This window comes from Idiotropiscis lumnitzeri, chromosome 13 (assembly GCF_059441095.1).
Source record: "Idiotropiscis lumnitzeri isolate Australia: NSW breed Sydney's pygmy pipehorse chromosome 13, RoL_Ilum_1.0, whole genome shotgun sequence".
Lineage (NCBI taxonomy): Eukaryota > Metazoa > Chordata > Actinopteri > Syngnathiformes > Syngnathidae > Idiotropiscis > Idiotropiscis lumnitzeri.
The window spans coordinates 5554937-5574886 of NC_142403.1; the positions used below are offsets into that span (position 1 = coordinate 5554937).

General features: G+C 40.4%; 1 protein-coding gene across 3 annotated transcripts; it reads left to right on the forward strand.

The window, feature by feature from the left end:
- The first annotated feature begins 4088 nt into the window (after window positions 1-4088).
- On the forward strand, window positions 4089-19941 carry acsbg2 (acyl-CoA synthetase bubblegum family member 2). Of its 3 annotated transcripts, none has more exons than XM_088313843.1 (14): window positions 4089-4216; window positions 7885-8017; window positions 9240-9352; window positions 10169-10443; window positions 11696-11784; window positions 12421-12622; window positions 12690-12839; window positions 13821-13997; window positions 14930-15111; window positions 15194-15436; window positions 15562-15779; window positions 16438-16577; window positions 18246-18489; window positions 18593-19941. In XM_088313843.1, exons 2-14 carry the CDS (start codon window positions 7908-7910, stop codon window positions 18709-18711), a joined length of 2262 nt encoding a protein of 753 aa, XP_088169969.1. In that variant the 5' UTR covers window positions 4089-4216; window positions 7885-7907; the 3' UTR covers window positions 18712-19941. The 3 variants fall into 3 exon arrangements, with proteins under 3 accessions (XP_088169969.1, XP_088169967.1, XP_088169968.1); XM_088313841.1 differs by lacking the exon at window positions 4089-4216 and adding an exon at window positions 4985-5148; XM_088313842.1 differs by lacking the exon at window positions 4089-4216 and adding an exon at window positions 4985-5148 and having other exon boundaries at window positions 15200-15436.
- Window positions 19942-19950: the final 9 nt, after the last annotated feature.

The following is a 19950-nucleotide window of genomic DNA, read 5'->3' on the forward strand; positions in this document are numbered from 1 at the left end:
AAAGCGTCCTACGTGCTCCGGCCTTTAAACGTTAAGGTAAACTTTTTTTTTTTTAATCTGCTGCATTGAATTGTGTGTCTTGCATGTGGAAGGCTAATAGCTAACAGCGTCAGTAAAGCCATATATAAAAAAAAACATACTACAGCAACACCTTTCGAATAGACAATGGGTGGTCGATAAGTATGCTTTTTAATGCCAAAATCCCCGAAACTATATTTTATATTACAGTTCCAGTTTTCGTCCTATGATCATGTGGATAGCCGGGTCAAAAGAGGTCAAGTAAGCTCTTTGAGTGACTATAATGGAAAGAAACACGAAGCCCTCTGTTGCTTGACACAGAGTTAAAAAAGAACAAAGATGGGGTAAGTCCTGACTGACACAGGAATAAATATTTTCTCAAAAGGTTGATAAGCATTGGAAAGACTATGCCAGAATGATGGCAGTCGGGTGATGTGTGGTTAAATTTGGCACTCAGATATGTTTACAAAAATACAAATTAAGGATCGAGAATGAACAAATTCTTGCTAAATTGTTCAAATACGCACAGTAAGGGATACATCTACCACAATAAAGAGGCCTTTGTAGTTGATCAAATTTATAAAACTAGCATTGGGAGCAACAGAAACGATGAGCCATCATAATGACGGAATGGACTGGGCCATCATTGTGTCAAAAAAAAAAATCTAATTTGGCAGAAACATAGAAAAATATATACATGTAATAAAGATGAAATTACGGTCTTATTTACCTAGAATTTATTTTGTGGGGGTCTCACCAGGAATTATTTTTATGGAATGAGGGGGGGTCAACTGTACGTTCTGGAAATATTATGCGAGCATTATAAAGCATGTACGTGGTCCTTGAGAAATTTCAAAGTTGTGCTTAAAACTAGGACGTGTGTTTTGCGTCCCCAGAAGTGGTGAATAGTGGTAATGTGACTAACGTGAATGTGGTGAAACAAGGAAGAAACCATCACCTCTCAAAATGCGCAATCGAGTGTGGCTCGCCAATAGCCAGTCAGATACGTAACTACATTATGTCTACGAAGAACTTAAACCAAAGGTAATACAGGTCAATACAGTACGTCACATCATTTGCTACTTGTAAGCTATTGCCGCAGGATGTACTGGTTGTTTAGTTTTCTTATTACGCTAGCTTGCATACATTAGCTTAGATTTTACAGTGTGTTAACTGAATTGACAGGTTTCTTGTAGTAACAATTTTCTCGTAGTCACAACATGGCAAGTGGCTGCCATCTGTTACAAAACATGGAATGAGCACTTAAAATACATATAAAATCCTCCATAGCAAATAGATTCCCCAAACCCCCCCCCCCCCCAAAAAAAAACCAAGACTGTTAAATACATGACCTATTCTACTGCCACACTTGCCTTCTCACCAATAGTCTTCCTTCCCTGCAATACTTGAGTTTTTAGGGCAATTTTCAGCATTTAAAACATCTCAGTAATTTTGACCCATTGATGGCTGTACAAGCAATTGGTCACTTTGGAAAGCAATTGGAAACGGGCAGCCAAACGGAAACGGGGTTCCCTGAGTGGAAAACAGAAGGCTCAAGGAGAATATTGAGAAATAATCAAGTTAGACAGACTATTTTACCCTAATTTAAAGGCGTTTTTGGGTAGATTTCCTATACGCGTTGTCACAAAATTGTCCTTCAAAAAGGCAAATTTTTCTGAAGCCCATTGTCCGATTTGCAACAATTTTGGTTTGTTGTACTCAGGTTGAAGAGGCCATTCTAACCAGTATTTACAGACTATCATTTTGGGGAAATCTTTTCATGTTGCTACTTGGAGGTCAACTTGACAACAACAGTGGAACCTCTAGTTATGAACTTTTTGGTTCTGTGAGCCTGAAACCTAAAAAAAAAAAATCAAGGTCATACTTTACATTGAAGTGAATGGAAATGCATTTAATCCATTCCAGCCCCAGAATTAAGTTCACTTTAACTTTTTTTTTTTAGCCAGTGTGTGGTTAAAATAAATGTAATGCAATACAAAAAGTAGTGCGTACATACACTATTAAAAAGAGGAGAATATGGAAAGCGGTCTAAAGATAAAGATAAAAGATAAAGATGTCCTTTATTAGTCCCACAATGGGGAAATTTGAGGTGTTAGAGCAGCAAAGATATAGATCACTACAGCTCCTAATTGAAAAAAAAAACTTCCACAATAGCATGGATAATCTGATCAGTGTTTAAGTCTGTGTCTTTTCTAATTCATAAATTAATTTTAGCATGCCAATTCAGGGAAACTATTTTTCATTTTCAGGTAAAAGAAAATGATTCAATGCGATGTCACATTGTCATTTAAAAGATTAATTCACTTCAAATCTTTTGAGGACATTTTAATTATTGTTTGAGTTCCTCTCTCTCACTATGACCAGAGAGTGCTTCTCATCTGTCTCACAACAGCAACACATACGTAGCCTGGTTACAGAAAGGCAGAAGAGCAGAACAGATCTTTGTGCTCATGACAAGTGCTTCCAATAATACTCCCTTTAACAGTTTTACTTTTCTTAAGTGCCATTCTGGTTGTGTAGCATTTTATTTACATCTTTGGAAAAGTTCTATGTGTCTGTCGACACGGGGCCAGCTTTCATTTTACGGGGCCACTTCTGGAACTTGCACCACACGAGGCCGGATTCAGACCCACAACCTCTGTACTGTGAAGCGGACGTGCTCACCAGTCTCAACCGTGCTGCTCGTTTACAAATAACTTGATTACAAAAAAAAATATGAAAGACAAAGGAATTGTGCATGTATATGTGGCAAAGACTCTCCGCAACTTTACCCAACAACCCTGGCTAAACCTGTATCTCTTAAACATACTTCCTGGACTCTATAATATACCAGGAACAACTTTGTGGGCCATCTTGTTACATCTTAGGGCATTTCAGAAAGGCCCCATCACGTAAATAATGAATTATTACAAATGATACAAATTAAGTACCATATCTAAAAGAGTGTGTTTTGTCAAATGCTATTTCCCTAAGGTTTTTCTTGTTTGCGTGGTGCCTTAGATCAAAGGATGTCATTGATTGTAAATCTCTGTGACTGTTTTGTGTTAAAAGGGCAAAAAAATCTAACTAGAATTAATGTGATAAACGAAAAGGATTCTCGAGTAACACAGCCTGTATGACATTATTTGAAGGATTATTAATTAACTTTGCGTAGTGTAATTTAGAATTTAAAACATCTCAGTTTGCCAGACAATAATCTATTGTGATCATTCTGACCGGCAGTGCGCCTTAGAAACTAGCTCCAGTGAGGCATCTGGTGATTGAGAAAAGATGTCAATGACCGAAAGTAACCTCCGTGATGAATGGCACGTCAGCCGCCGCTGTAGCCAACAGCAGTTCAGCCCGTGCGCAGGCGCGAACTCGATCCGGCAGTCAGGTGATGCTGTGGTGTGGTGGCTGTGTGTCTTCTCTCAAAGCTATTGGCTGAGACTGATCTTGCTATAGAAAGCCACGATGACACACATCAAGTGCACGTCCGTGGGAATTCAGATGAGATAAATGTTGCTTTAAAATAAGGTGTTGTGAAAAGAAGACAATGCTTGATTTTATTAAAAAGAAGACAATGCTTGATTTTCTTACTCTTTTGAATACATTTGGTGTCCAGCTGCAGTGCTTAATTATGCTACTTACCTGCTAGTTGAATGAAAACCTGTAGGGATCATCATGTACATATTCCAAACCGCTTGCTAATGCTCTATTAGTATATTGTTCAAGTGTCATCCCACAAGCGAAACCGAAGCTGACAATTTTACAATGTATGCAGGTATATCTTTTAGAGGGGCCGGGAGTGTTAGCACTTAGCAGTGCAATATGTGTTGATGCATTGTGTCATCATGATGATATATTATATTATTAGGCTTGTAGAACTTCGGTGAACCAAATATACCTGGTTCACTCAGAGGCTGGCTTTATTACGTTGTTTTTGAAGTGCTGAGAATTTGCCCAACTCATCCCGTGAAAGGCAGCATTATTTAGTCACGGCAAACCAACAACCTGTTTGTCGACGGATTGATGTTGTAATCTACCCGGTATTCAGTCAGCAAAGCTCTTACGTTGTAGCAGCTCCACTGCACGTTTGTGCATAACTCCGTCACCTGCGTTTACGTTTTCCAAAGCAAACAGATCGTAACGCTACACATTCAGGAATTTGGGATATTGTCTTCAAAGAACTTAGAAGGTAAACTGGCTTTTATTTGATCTTGCTGAACTTTAAGTTCGTATGGTACACTCATAATTAGAATGACAAAACTATTAGTGTGTGTACAATGTAGTATAGGTCATATAGTACATCATGAAATGAATGCAGTTTGTTCTTGTTCACTGGTTTTCATCTCTTCCAATGAAAAGCATGTTTTTATCCAAAATAAAAAAAAAATACAAAATTATTTTTCATTTGCTCGAAAGGCATCTATTTTGTTAATTTAGTGTCATTAAATTAACAAACACTAATATTTATGAATTGATAATAAAATGCAAAGATAAAATAACAGATTAATCAAATGTGAAGATTAAAAATTTTTTATTTTTTTTTTTAAATGAAGATGTTAAAAAAGGGGGGGTTTGGATTTTGGGTTGTTGATTCGTGCGATTCCAGTACTGTGTAAAAACAAGTTGACCTGTAGTAAACTTAGCCAGCGTGGCTGCAGCTTGTTGTTAGTCGTGTGTGCGGGTGCGCGCGCGCGCGTTCCTGTGCGTGTGTATCTGCATCTGCAGGGGGATGGGTTTCATAGTAGCATTCGTTGGATCAGAGAGAATGTGCATGAGGCGTGCCGTTGTGGAGACTTTGCAACAACTTCCCCGGGTCTGATTCATTTGGCTTTCATGACCTTATATGGAAGATGAGTCTGTGGCGTGAGAAATGTCAGCCTATCAGATTGCTTCAGTACAGGGGGGTGTGGGAGTGTGTGGAAGGGAGCCGGCAGCCCCGGCTGGGTGGGGCTTTTTTTTTTCCGTGGGAGGGACCAACCAAGCCGGCTGCTGTTTTAAAATGAATGATCGGCTGCTGATGTTGTAGAGGCACGAGATTATAACATTTTACAAGCAAACTGAATACTGTTGACCTTCACCAAAATCTTAATTAGGCCACGAATCCATTTCCAGCAATGCAATGTGAGTATTTCGGTTCATTGTGCAGTGTTAAGACTTGCAAATGGAATGGGTTTATCCTTTTATTTTCTGTATTATAGCTTTCACTAGCATGTTTTTTTTCCTTTGTCCTTTTTTTTATATCAACAGAAACACATTTTTGGTGGCTGTGGTTGTGTCCCGCGCCCCTGATTATATTTCATTGTGGGTTTTATCCGATGTTCATTTTTAAATTGTGCATGTGATCATCTTTTTATTTTATATGATGGGAATGCATGCAGCTTTGTTGCTGAAAATTCAGTATTAGGAATTAGCTCCCATTTTAACAAGATTCGATTGAATAGAGTGATCATTCTGTCAATGGCACGTGGAGATCTGGTCTAGAGCAGCAAGGGTGGAACCCACCCATCACTTGTCAATTCAAATTACTCCATCATTCAAGGGAAATGGTGTATTAAAGTTCCCATGTTGAACAGATGCACAACACATAAAAAGCGAGTACTGTGGTCATGCACCAAGAAAGAATGCTGAGGGTCTTGTCGAGTCCTAAACTGCTGATCTTGGTGCTTGTCAAGAAGGAGCAGCTGGTGAATGGTGTACATAATTGTGAGGGTTGATCAATAGAATCCTATGTCTTCTGCATGGTAAATTAAAGGACAACAAAAGACAGGCAAGAGGACCTGGTCGCAAACTTGTACAAAGAGAGAGACATCTTGAGGGAGGGCTGTGGTTTTAGCTCCAATCTCGATTCTTGAAAATTTGATGATAAACCATCTGAATTTTACTGAAATGTCATCAGTGTCGGATGTGAGGAATACAGCTCGAGAAGAATTTAGTGTTCAATACGTCACTCCCAACTGTTGCGGGAATAGAACAGCTGTGTCTAAGCACGACTGCTCTACTTTTATAATCCACTTTTGATTGCTCAAATGCAGTTGGAATCATGTCACTATCAGTTTAAAGGCTCTTGGTTTTTGACAAGTTAAAATTGAGAAGATGCCCATACTTCATCCAATGTTTCCAGTAAACTCGCATGATAGGAAATTGCTTTGATCATGGCTATGATAAGTTATTTTTATGAAAGCGGGGCTGAAGACCTTTGAATGAGATCTACTGTGACAATTTATTATTTTCACTGGCAGAATTTGAAGAGTTGATGTTGACCATTTCACATGACCAACATCCATTAAGGTTAGAGTCATGACAACCTTCAGTGCAAGCTCCCCTTTTTAAATGTTGCTGACCAATATCCAGCCTCATAGACTCTTTGTCCACATTGGAAACCAAGACATAGTTTACTTTGCATAGCATATGAAGAAAATCGGAACCCTTGACTCGTATTGCGTCACGAGTGGGCACAAGGTCAGCTGGATGCTTATCTGTCACATGTATGATTGCAATGTGATGTTGTTGTTGATGACCTCTCGCAATCACACAAGTCCAGATGTCCTGACATGTCAGTCATCATAACTGGGCAACAGGTCACCAAAGGCAGACAAGGCCGCGCGTATGTTTTTGACTGTTTAAAAGGCCAGCAGATGACCAATCTTATGAATTACTAAAGAGAGCATAGGTGACTGGGCAACAACACACGGCTGAAAGCATTTGTAAGCAGTATTGATTTCCAGTGTCAAGGCGATAGAAAACGGCATCACTTGAATATTTGATACGAGAGTCAATGAAGTTTCCAAAAGAAAAAAACAAATGAATGTTTGTTTTAAACAGTCAGTGATCTTGTTTTTAACATTGTCTTAATATCTTATTTAATATCTTAATACCTTATTTATCTTAATATCTTATTTAATTTTGCAATATCTCATCATAACAGTGAAAATAACTATAATGAGTTTTTGTGAGGTGTTTCCTGTTGCAACCGATTAGTTAATTTTATGTATTCATATTTTGCATTTTACACTGTATGATATTGGTGGCACACCACACGCGTTGACACCATTGTCAATCGCACACCGTAGTAAATGACGACGACACCATTTGCTCATCATATTAACTGTCATACCGATGCCACATACTGATGCCACACTCAAAACAAGGAACAGAATTTGTACGGTGTCTGGGGATTCTTCTGAAGAAATTGCAATTTGTAGTTAGTGAACAGTGTAGAAACCCACCTAATGGTTGACCTAATTGTTCTGATAATCCAGAATGCATCTATCAATTCTACTGCTCATTCCGTCAATCACAGAGCACATGAAGACAAACAACTATTTACACCAATGGGAAATTTAGTCTGATTCCCTCCCATGCATGTTTTTATAAAGTTGGAATAAGTTAGCGAAAGCCCGCTCACAAGCACACAGAGAACAACCAAACGTCACAGGGTAAGATCATGCCTTTGCGGCAGATGTGCTGCCCACTACTGCCTTATCAAGAATCAGTGGACCATTATGTAAGGTTTTGACAGTGAAATCTGTGCCAGACATGTCAGAATAACCTTGGCTAAAAAAAGCACTGGTCTGTTGCTGCAAACACCCAGGTGTGAGTCTCGTGCGTACAACAGTCACATGCCATGTAATTAGAGCTGGGGAGCAAAAGGTTTCACCACCACGTCTTCAAATGTTTGAGGGGCTTTATTACAGTAACTTTAGACGAGGAAAAACAAAACAATTATCAGACAGGATGTCAAGCGCTAGTTGGGTCACTGGAGAGATGTTATCAGACACATATTTGCACTTGACTCATTTTCATGTCAGTGACGTGGAATATTTGTTGTTTACCTCCTGTGCCTCATTTCTCTTGCAGTGACCGTGTGTGAGCCCGGTGCCATGTCTGAGGTTGGTGTGATTCAGCAGCCTCATCCTGTAGCCACCTCCAAGTCTACCTGTAGTTCAGGCAACAATTCAGCACCTCTTGATTATGTTTTGGATATGGCCAAGTATGTTAAACCACACACATGCACACACAATAACTCCTTGTCTTTTGATCCAAATGTTGAGCAATGCAGGGTCCCTAATTTTTTTTGTGATGGATTTTTAGCTTAACCATATTCAAATTAATCAACTATTTGTAAGCTCATCTGAAGGATCCTTTCACAACGCCTTACAATCATAGATACTACATTGGTTGTTTTATCAACAAGGCAAGATGAGATTTGTTGGTTCTTTGTAATTGTTCATTTGTAAGTTAAACATAATCATAAATCAATGCGGGTACACAGCAGAGGTGGGTGTTCCTTTTCAGTACGGACGGAAAGGTCATTTACTGACGTTCCCATCGCTCTCATTTTATTTGACTAAGATGCATTACCCATAACTGTAATCCAAAAAAACTGGGTCTAAGATATAAAAGAAACATTGTTGATGATTTAGAGAAACTGGAGAAATCTGCTAATAAACAGCATGGCCGAAAAACATAATTGAATGTATGTCCATCCCTAAAACGTTACTTCAAAGAATACAATTTTTTATGTGGCTCGCAGCACTTTGGTAACTCACAGTTTAAGTTCAAAAGCCAGTGATAGTGTGTCGATGTGTAACTTGCACACCTGTGAAGGCTTATGCTGCCACACTCGTCGAGCAAGACACTGCCAAGCCACATTCTGCATGTAGTGTCTGAACATTGTGGCACCGTACTAATACAATGTGGGTACTTGACTAGCCTGCCTGCAGTCTAGTGCTGACTCCCATTTTTAATAATATGCAATACACATGACAATGGAGACCCGGCCAGGCCTGTTGAGCAACTGAAGCAACAGCGCTTCAACAATTAGTGTCCTTATTTCCTGAGCTCTTCTTGAGTATTGCTAAAAGGAAAAGTAATGTAACAAAATGGTACATATGTCATCGTTTTTTTTTGTCAATGTGTTGCAGGTATCAAATAAAAAAAAGTGAATATTTGCAATTCAGTTATGTTTTTTTTTAACATTGAATATGGAGTAAAAAGCATTTGCCAATCACTATGTTCTATTTTACGTTTTATACAGCATCCAAATCTGAGTTTCAAAGATTAGGGCCATATCCTGTGTAACTGGAACTTTTTAAGCTGTTTCTGCGCGATGGTCAGGTTTCTGCGTCTGGTTTTCCTCAAGAATGTGGCATATCAGCCTGGGATGTCACGCTCCTATTTGATAACGTGTTTTTCCGGCTCCTTTACCTCAGTGAGTCCTCCGAGGAAGAACCCACAGTGGAAAGGGAAGAGGAGACACCTGTCCCCAATGCACTCACCAGCAACCTGGAAGTCTCCAATGAACACACCTTGAATACACAAACAGGTGACAGAGAACACACACGGTGCTGATAAGCGTACTGTTTACATTTGCTTCCCCCCACCATTTGAATGTTTGCATGAATGGTATTGCGGATTCATGGTCATAGTCAAGAGTCTCTACTCAAAACTGGGTGACGGCTTCATGTTGGAGCCACTTTGGTGAACTCAGCAGGCAATTGATCTCATTTCCCGAGGAAGTGACAACTGCTTCCTGCCCACAAATCATCCATTTGGACACCCTTTCCTGGCTTTGTACGGAGTGGGGAAAAAAGCATTATGAAGCACACTTGTAGTGTGTATTTTCAATTTTTTAGTGTAGGATCACGAATAAAATTTTATGAGGGTGATTTTTTTTTTTTAGGGCAGCTGGGTTAAAAATTAATTTGCCTGTTCGTGTTGTCTCATCCACGATAAGCAGCTGTTTAAGGCCATAAAGTTGCTATCAGTTACTTCCTATGTACACAGGTGACGCTGCGGCATTGTAGTGTAGCTGTAGTTTATTAAGTTTTGTTGCGGAGCACAAGATGGAATTGAGTGTTCTTTTCTAAGCAATGTTTTAAGAAGGAAATATTTATTTACTCACTGATCTTTATTTTCCTGAGAGAAAAGAGCCACTAGAAAATATCGGATCGATACAAGTTAATGAAGGCAATGTAAATGAACATTTACTGTGCTACATTAGTGTGTTATTGGTGCTGTTGCCAAACAATTTAGATTGGTCTTGTCTGTTTTCTTGGTGGTCTCTTTTTAAGCACTTATCCTTAACATGCAGCCAAATATTTAGTTCTTTGGACTCATCTACTATCTCCACGTCCTCCAGTAAATGCCCAGCGCCCAGACACACTGTCAGTGCCGGCAGCAGCAGCAGAGTCCAACTTGTGGACAAGTCAACCCGATGGCGAAGTGAAACTCCGGATGGAGAAAACTGGTCTGGCTGCGGAGCCCCCTTTGACCGTCCATCAGGTCTTTACATCAGCTGTGAGGAACTTTGGCAAGTATACAGCTGTGAGCTGGAAAGAAGGCGACCAGAAGAGGAGCTTGAACTACAAGGAATACTATGAGACCTGCCGCTCCGCTGCAAAAAGCTTCCTGAAAGTAAGTAATTAGAGATGCCGTCAAATACTGCTTAGTCACTTAGCTAGGTAGTACAAAAAGCTCTTATGTTGATAAATGAAGACAAACGTTTGTTCATGAGGCTTTCCACTTTAGCCCGTGCATGTCAGCACATGGGATGTTGGGTTTTCTTGATTATGCCGTGGATAACATTCAAACTTATCTGATCTTTAGAGGAGCATTTCAGTCTCTGGCTAACTTGTTAATTACAAAAAATTCTTTGCTGAATTCAGTCTGACATTCCAAACACCACACAGCTATTCAGTCTTGTTGGAAACATGATTTTTTTTTTAATGCCATGTGACAGTAGACTTGAAAAGCCAACTTGTTGTGGGAATCACTGTCACGCAACATGAAGATGTCTTACTGAACCGCAAGCCACACAATGGATGTCTCACTTTTCAGTCAATGCAGGGATTATAGTGTAAACAGTTTCACTCATGCGTGCTTATATCGAAAAAACTATCATCGTCCACGTGAGCAGAAGTTATGTGGCATTTAGCTCATTGGAATCTCCTGGGTCAGGTTGCACAGTAACATAAAGCTTTGTCCCACTGATACTTTATTTAATCTGCAAGTTGTTAATCAAAAGCCTGTTGCAATTTAAATTTGCTATCAGGGTTCATAACATTATTTTGGTTGCCAGGTAAAACGGGCACTGTTTTCATGCTTAGCGCAAGTCTCAGCGCAAAGCGCAGTCTTGAGTCTGAATATTTTCGTGAAATGTGCTATAGAAATAAAGTTGTATTGTAATGTTTTAACGCATGCAGGTAGAAATAGGTGCTGGCGCCGTTGTGGGCGTGAACACCACTTCCTAGCTAATAGAAGCAGCTTCTCTCATTTCACTCTCATTTCCTTTAAATTCAGCACGGGCGAGGTGCACAGTCTACATGGCAGAAGCATAAAGAGAGAAGCTTTTCATGCCAAAACAATGGGCTAGTTCAGTGTGTTTGTGAATTTGGTTTCATAATTTTGGTTTCCGCAATGGCGTACTCAGGTGTACGCTCCATACCGCCTTTATTTTGATGCAAATGAGGGCTGCCACAAGGAAAACACTACTTTCCATCCCACAGTTGCACACAAATATGCAATCGCCCCCTTAATCTTGCAAAATACAATAGAAAACTCCACCGTTAGACTGTACTTAACGTTCGACTTGCGTCAGGAACGAAAATAAGGCCACATATGTCAATCTTGAGTGCATTATCCACTCAATATGTTTGCGTCTCTACAGCTTGGTTTGCAGCGTTACCACGGCGTAGGTATCCTGGGTTTCAACTCTGTTGAGTGGTTCATCACGGACATTGGAGCAATTTTAGCAGGGTGAGTTGTGTACCTTCATTGCAGCCAGTCATTGTCTGTCACTTAATAGAGAGAGCTTCACTCACTGATCAATATCTGACTTAATATTTGAGAACTCTGACTGTGATCAATAGTTATCTTATTCTTCAGGCTTAAAGAATGAAAACCTTGTGTTCACACAATTACAAGCAATTCGAGCATTAAGACGGGGACAGAAGCTTAAGATTTTCGCCACACTTCCTCTAGAAGTATTATGGTGAAACACGAGGAGCCCCACACGTCATCCAGAAACCGAAACCCTGCAGCTAAAAGAAAGATCGTGATTCTTTGATTAGCAAAGGCCATCTTTGTGACTACTGTGGCTACTAATCACCATATTAACTACTGGTCACTTCTGAAGTATCACAACACACAGAAGGCGCATTCAGAAGTTTAATGAACCTTGCAGTCCCTAGTGGTAACCTGGATCCTATCATAGATGACTTTGGCCAAGTTGAGCAGTCTATTTCGCACACTTTACACACACAGGAGGGCCTGAGCAAGAAGGCAATTCTCCAACTATGAAGCAGATGTGCCAACCAGTTTTTCACATGACAGTCTGAATCCAAATAATTGCGAACAAACAGCAGGTAAACGTGTGACCCTTGTGTGTTGCAGTGGCTTCGCTGTGGGCATCTACACAACCAACTCCCCGGAGGCATGCCAGTATGTGGCAGAGAACTGCAAGGCCAATATCATTGTGGTGGAGAACCACAAGCAGCTGCAGAAGATCCTTCAAGTGCAAGACAATTTGCCACACCTGAAAGCCATTGTCCAGTACAAGGGTGCTCTGAAAGAGAAGAGACCAAATCTGTACAGTGTAAGTAAACAAAGCTGAAGGATGTGTGCAGACGCAGCAGTACATTAAACATTGTGTCTCGGTGCAGTGGGCTAACTTCATGGAACTGGGGCGTGACGTTCCGAATGTTGCTCTTGATGAGGTCATCGCCAGCCAGAAGCCTAATCAATGCTGCACGCTCATCTACACCTCAGGAACCACCGGCCAGCCCAAAGGAGTCATGCTCAGCCATGACAACGTAAGCACCTGATTCACTTGTGCACAAAGCTGAATCTTTTCAGCAAACTTAAAGAGCTCATCACCTCAGGCTCTTTACTGAGGACATTCGTACACATTCCAAGAAACTAATGGAGTGATACAAATGCTCCTTGGGTATTCTATATATATGGTGTACGCTGTATATTTGTATATGTACCATTATCTGTTCCGCTTCTCCTCACGAGGGTTGCAAGCGTGCACGAGCCCATCCCAGCTGTCTTAGGACATTAGGTGGGGCCCACCCTGGACTGGTTGCCAGCCAATCACTGGCTTGTTTATATGCTTAACCAAAGTACAAATTAAGGTTTGTGTAAATGCATATATTAACTAAAAGTGTAAGAAGTAGGCTTGGGTTGTCTTGAGAGAAAAGTCAAACATCTGAAATGAAATATGGCTGGTGACCAGTTCGAGGTGTTCTCTGCCTCTCACCCAAAATCTGCCGGGATAGGCAGCAAACCACACAGAGGCCATTGATTGCATTTTAGATTTGTCAATATGTGCATAGAAAATCATTCTTTTTTTCTTGTACAAATTGAGGTTTGTCGCAAATACACAATGACGATGATAGCTAAGTGTTAGTTTCACCCCAAAAAAAATCAAACGTGAAAAATGATCCATTAAAAAAAAGAAATTTCACAAAAATTCACAAAATTGTCCTCATGTGCGCTGAGAAAGGGTACAAAGCTTACTTTTCAAAGAGGGTGTACTCATCCATTTTGAGCACTGAATGCTAAATATTGTACTGTTGTTCAAATAAGATGATTATACGCAACATATTGGATGTAATTCCATATTTAAACATATCTGTATAATTGACAACATAAGCCTATCAGTGTACTCTAAAAAGTAGTATAAATGGAAAATTTACATAAACTGAAGGTGTCACATAAATCAAGAAAATTGCAAAACCTGTCAACTTATACAGCCACTCTCTTGTATCTTTTGTCTCCTTCACCCTCAGCTGACATGGACCGCGCTCTCCACCGGCCGCCACGTGCGCCTGACGGATGCCACAGAGTCCCAGGAGGTGGTGGTCAGCTACCTCCCTCTCAGCCACATCGCCGCCCAGATGGTAGACATCTGGGTCACCATGAGAGTGGGCGGGGTTACGCACTTTGCTGACCCAGATGCACTTAAGGTGACCCTCGTTTGTGTGTTGCTGCCAGTGATAATCACCACCTACCGTTGTCATGCTTCACTTAATGTAACTTGCATACAAAGAATGTCGAGAATTTAGAATCCAAACACTCAGTTCCAAGAATTAATTATTTTTTTTTTGAGTGTAATGAGTCAAATTGCCAGTGGAGGCCACCTTTTTAGATTTAAGGTCACTTGTTTCCCAACTGTTTACAGTGGGAAAGGAGGACTTTACAGTTGTGATAGCAACACTCAAAACCAGCTCCAACATACATTTATAGAATGCAAAGAGTCGTCACTATTAGAAGTAAGTGTCATAAATGAAACAACGTGAACAGCCACTAACTGTCGAGGAGCTGTCCTGGTGAGTTGGCGTCACTCACAGCGCTTGTATATCACCAAAGAGATAATTATTTTGCAAACAAAGCCATTCTTAAATATTGTTTTAGCTGCTTTGTACGTAGAACAAAACTGCTGTTCAGATGTTAGAGGCGTCAACAAAAATATTAGCATCAAAATCGCTGCGCTTAATATGATTTTTTAAATAATTTTTTTGTTTAAACACAGCTATTTTTCCTCTGGGTTCCATAAGAGGCTGAATTCTGTCAAACTTATCTAACTTACTGACGATTACTTGTAAAAATGTCAAATCAAACTTATTTTCTGCTGAAAGAATGGCCCATTTTTTTGTTTTGAAAGATTCGATGTATGATTCGCAGAACACAATGATCTTTAAAGGTCTTGAAAAATGAGTCAGAATACTTTAAAAAGAGTCACTCTTGGAGTTGTCTTTACTGAAAATGGCTGGCATTGAATGAGGTGTGATATAGTGCTGTGCAATCTACGGTAAAAAACGCTGTCCAACACACGCATACACTCACTGAACAACAATTTTCAAACTATCTTTTTTTTCTTATTGTGTGTGCTGTTCAGGGCTCTCTGGTGAACACCATGAAGGAGGTGCGGCCTACAGCATTCATGGGGGTGCCACGTGTCTGGGAAAAGATGCAAGAGAAGATGAAGGCCACCGGAGCAAAGTCGTCCACCGTTCGCCGCAAAGTTGCCGCCTGGGCCAAAGACGTGGGTCTGCAGACCAATCTGAGCAAGATGAATCTGTACGTACACGTGACATCACAAAGATCCTTCTTCAATTTTTGAGACTTGAATAGATGTTTGATGGTGCGTTTCCTTTTGGAGAAACAGAGCAAGTGACCAAACGCCATTGAGCTACCAAATAGCCAAGAAACTTGTGTTCAAGAAGGTGCGCAAGGCTCTGGGCCTGGACCGCTGCCACAGGTGCTACACGGGTGCTGCTCCCATTACCCGAGACACGCTGGAGTTCTTCCTCAGCCTGGACATTCCACTCTATGAGCTGTACGGCATGAGCGAGAGCACCGGACCTCACACCGTCTCCATCCCAGATGCCTTTAGGATCACCAGGTATTTGCTGCTTCCTTTTAATGCAAGAATGTTGAACTCTGACCCTCGAGCCTTGAGTTTGACACCCCAAGGGTTAATAATTACAAAGTGAATTAACTGCCCCAATGTATTTTTTTTACCTACAGCTGTGGCAAGGAGCTTCCGGGGTGCAAGACCAAGTTGCACAACCCAGACAAAGAAGGGAATGGTGAAATCTGCTTCTGGGGTCGCCATGTCTTCATGGGTTACCTCAACATGGGCGACAAGACTGAGGAAGCTCTGGATTCCGACGGCTGGCTTCATTCCGGCGACCTGGGCAAACGCGACCCCAAGGGATTCCTCTTCATCACCGGGCGAATTAAAGGTATATCACCTGCACCTGTTTGGAGCCGATGGATATTAACAGGATCGCTGGCATTTTAATAATCACAAGCCACGGAATTAAGTAAGGAGTTACTAAAACTGTGTCCAAAAAAATCAGCCCTTACAGGGATTATATTACTTAATGGCGATTGACGACATAGTTGTTGTCATGGTTGCAGAACACAGAACAGTGTATGTATTATGTATGTAAGTGTGTGTGTTAGTGCCGTTAAGCGATTACATTTTTTTTACCGAATCTCAAAAAATTCCATAATTGCGATTAATCCTATTTTTTCTACTACTATTTTTTTGTGAAGCTTTCAACAGGTATTTACTTGAATAATATCTTGTAATTATTGTAAAATCACCAAATATGAAGTGTATTTTAAATAAAAAATATTTAATGGCATACATTTTTTTAAAAATTAATCTTGAGTTAACGCTTAAATTTTGACAACCCGAATATATTTATATTTCACATTCACTGTTGATGTACCAATTCTTTAAACTACCACCACAAATGCACATGGAATGAACTGTGAACATCTGTGACAGTGTTAATCAAACCATATCTATTTTGTCAATATTTGAATGTTTGTACTTGCACTTATGTGTACCTAAGAAAAATTCTCTCACCATTGTTGCTTTTATTATTTTAGAGTTAATTATCACAGCTGGAGGTGAGAACATCCCTCCCGTGCCTACCGAGGACGCAGTCAAGGAAGCCCTGCCGCTGATTAGCAACGCCATGCTGATAGGAGACAAGAGGAAGTTTCTATCCATGCTGCTCACCATTAAGGTATGACAAAACGCTGTGTTGCATAAGCTTTGCAGCCAACGTGATGATGTCATTGTATGGCAATGCAGATAACACTTAAAACAACATGACGAGACTGGACTTGTAAAGTTTACTTGACCTCGAAACATGTCATTCCATGTAATTTTAGATCTGCCTTCGGCTGTAACCTAACACTGCCATCTGGTGGCTAATTGCAACACCAAACGACACAACCAAAGAATCTATCAGGGAAAGGGCAATTTTGGATTGTTGTTTTTGCTTAGGAACTTTCCTTTTCCTATTCTGTCAGAGCGAGATCTCTCGGAGGAACTTAGAGGTTAGGTCGGTCGAATTCTAAAAATGCTGAGGAGACAACCTTTAAGCCACTTTTTGCAAGTCTATACGGTCGCAATATATAACTATGCAAAGATGCTTGATAGTTTCACACTAGAGACTTTAAAAATACTAATACAAATGTTTATTTTAATTAAATTTGCGCAAAACATATGTACATGCATCAAGAATCCAGTTTTAGTAACCAGCAGTAATCTGAATATAAAATTGTGCTTCAATAATTATGCCTAAAATTACTATTCCAACAGACAAAAAAACCCACGCTGTAAACATAAAATATTTAATAGAAAAACATGCTAGGGATATAATTTCATTTGAGGGAAAAAGGACAGGACATAAAAATAAGCGACTTGTTTTCATCAACTAACCCCAGCGGTAAAAAAACCCAGAATATTGTGGTACCTAAATACACAAAGATCATCCGAGGTTTTAATCCCTTTTGCATTTGTGGAATGTCATATGTCCGAATCTATTGTTTGAGTTCATTTTCAAAAATACAAATGAGTGGTTTTCGATAAATATGTCAATGTGTGAATATTTAGCCAATAATATGATCAAATTAAATGTCTAAACTTTTTGGGTCACAAGTGGATAGTCAATGGAGCCAAACAAAATACAATGTTAAGAGCAAAAGGAAAGATGAGGATGAGGTTCCAAAGTAAACAGAAATATCCATCCATTATCTGTACCGCTTCTCCTCACAAGGGTCGAGGGGGTGCTGGAGCCTATCCCAGCTGTCTTCGGGCAGTAGGCGGGGGACACCCTGAAATGGTTGCCAGCCAATCGCAGGGCACACAGAGACGAACAACCATCCGCACTCACACTCATACCTAGGGGCAATTTAGAGTGTTCAATCGGCCTGCCATGCATGTTTTTGGGAATGTGGGAGGAAACCGGAGTACCCGGAGGAAACCCACGCAGGCACAGGCAGAACATGCAAACTCCACACAGGAAGGCCAGAGCTGGGATTGAACCCACGATCGCTGTTGTCTCTCACAGTGAGGCCATTGTGCTAACCAATCGGGCCACCGTGCCGCTAAAAAAAAATAATGAAAAATTATTTCCATAATTTTTTAGGGAAGGGGCAATTCCAAAAGCAATGAAAACATATTCGGGCAGCCTTCACAAAATCAACAATTAGTTGAATTAATTGTTTTTATATATGTTTTAAAATTAATTGTCAAAATACTTTACATGAGTAGGATCTGTCTATTATTTCAACGAGACTTCCTTGATTTTATGATAAATAGCCGGATAAAGTAGATTTATTGTCTTGTCCAAGTTGTGACTAATAATGCTAAGAAATTAACATCTAATCCCTGATTTCCCCTCCAGTGCGAGGTTGATGCTGACGGCACGCCACTGGACGAACTCACTCCAGAGGCCGTGGAGATCTGCAAAAAACTGGGCAGTAAGGCAACCCAGGTCTCACAGCTGGCGGGCGGCCGTGATCGCGTGGTAAACGCGGCCATCCAGGAGGCCATCAACCGCATCAACGAGAAAGCCACCTCCAACGCTCAGCGCATCCAAAAGTGGCAAATTCTCCAGCAGGACTTCTCCATCGTCGGAGGGGAGCTGGGTAAGTCGCACTCAATGGCATTGTGTGTCATCTGTAATATGCATGCATGCTGGCTTGGATGAAGACTAAATGAGGAATATGACGTTGTGTCCCTTTTCCGCAGGTCCCACCATGAAGTTGAAGCGGCCGGTGGTGTCCAAGATGTACAAAGAGCAGATTGACAACTTTTACAAGGAAGTGACATCTCCAACGACCCCCGACAACCCGCTGGCTCCCAAATAGAGGACCGAGTTGCTCCATCTGGAGACTCGCCCCTTTTCTCCCGTTAATTCATCTGCCCATTAACCATTGTTCTCGGGTCATGTTTTTTGATTGCCTTACTTGTTTCAGTTTACATTTGTTGGGTAAGAGGAAGCCATTGCAAATGAAATAAGCTTTATGATTTTTTTTTTCAACTATTTATTTGTGTTGTATCCAGATGTGAAGTAGCAGCAAAGAAAAGCTTGTTTGTGATGATGATCATTGCACTGTAATGCTTGAGAAGAAAACAAAGAATCCCACCAAAAATGTTTGTTTGGAAAATGCTTGAGTTAAAAAGCATGGGCCAAATGAGTGTTAGGAGGAACATTTCAAGTGAATTGCTAAAGTTGTACTTGTCTTTGCAGGCCTTTAAGTACTTAATTCATGTATCCGTTGAAAAAGAAGTAGCAAGTTTAAATCGTGTCCAAGATCGTACTCCATATCTTTTGCAAACATGTCACACAAGCCATATTGGTGAAGCTTTTTGGCTGATGTGACTGCACTGGTTCCATCATCTTTGATGTGTGTGTTCATTTGCTGTGCTCTTACATGATACTGCATTGTAAATACGCTTTTTCTTGAACCTCCATTGTTTTGTTTAACTTGAAAGTGCAAGTGGAAGGAAAATGACACAATGTTGGATCGCAGTCAACTGCTATACATACCAACTGCCTTGGAGTTCTCTACCCAAATGTCACCACAATTTATGCAACTTTTTGTGGCCCTGGCCACATGCATTTAGTTTCCCAGAAGACAGTTGCTACTTGAAAACAGAAGTTGATGAAATCCAAAGAGCTGTAACATAAATGAAGAGAATATTGTAGGATTTAGTAGCACTATTGTGATTGTTGCAACATGGTGGCTTTGGGGGCACTGAGTCGTTCAAACCACCTGAAGTTCAGGGTTTATGTGGTGTAAATTATATCTACTGTGATATTTGTTTTTTTGATGGGATTGGGGATGTGAGTGAGGTTTCTTCCTGTAAAGTTACATATAATATATGCCATCAGAAGTTGTTACTCATTCCATTCTATTTAATGAAGGAGGCATGTGTTTGTTGAACCGTAATTCAAGCTGTTACGTTTCCTGGAAATTTGACTCAACTAAAGATGCTCTTATTCGCAGTTATCTGGTCGGTGAGTCATTTAAGCAAAGACGAAAATGTTACAAAATGTCAAGTACCATATGGGAAATAAAAGTTGTAAATCCTAATATATTGTG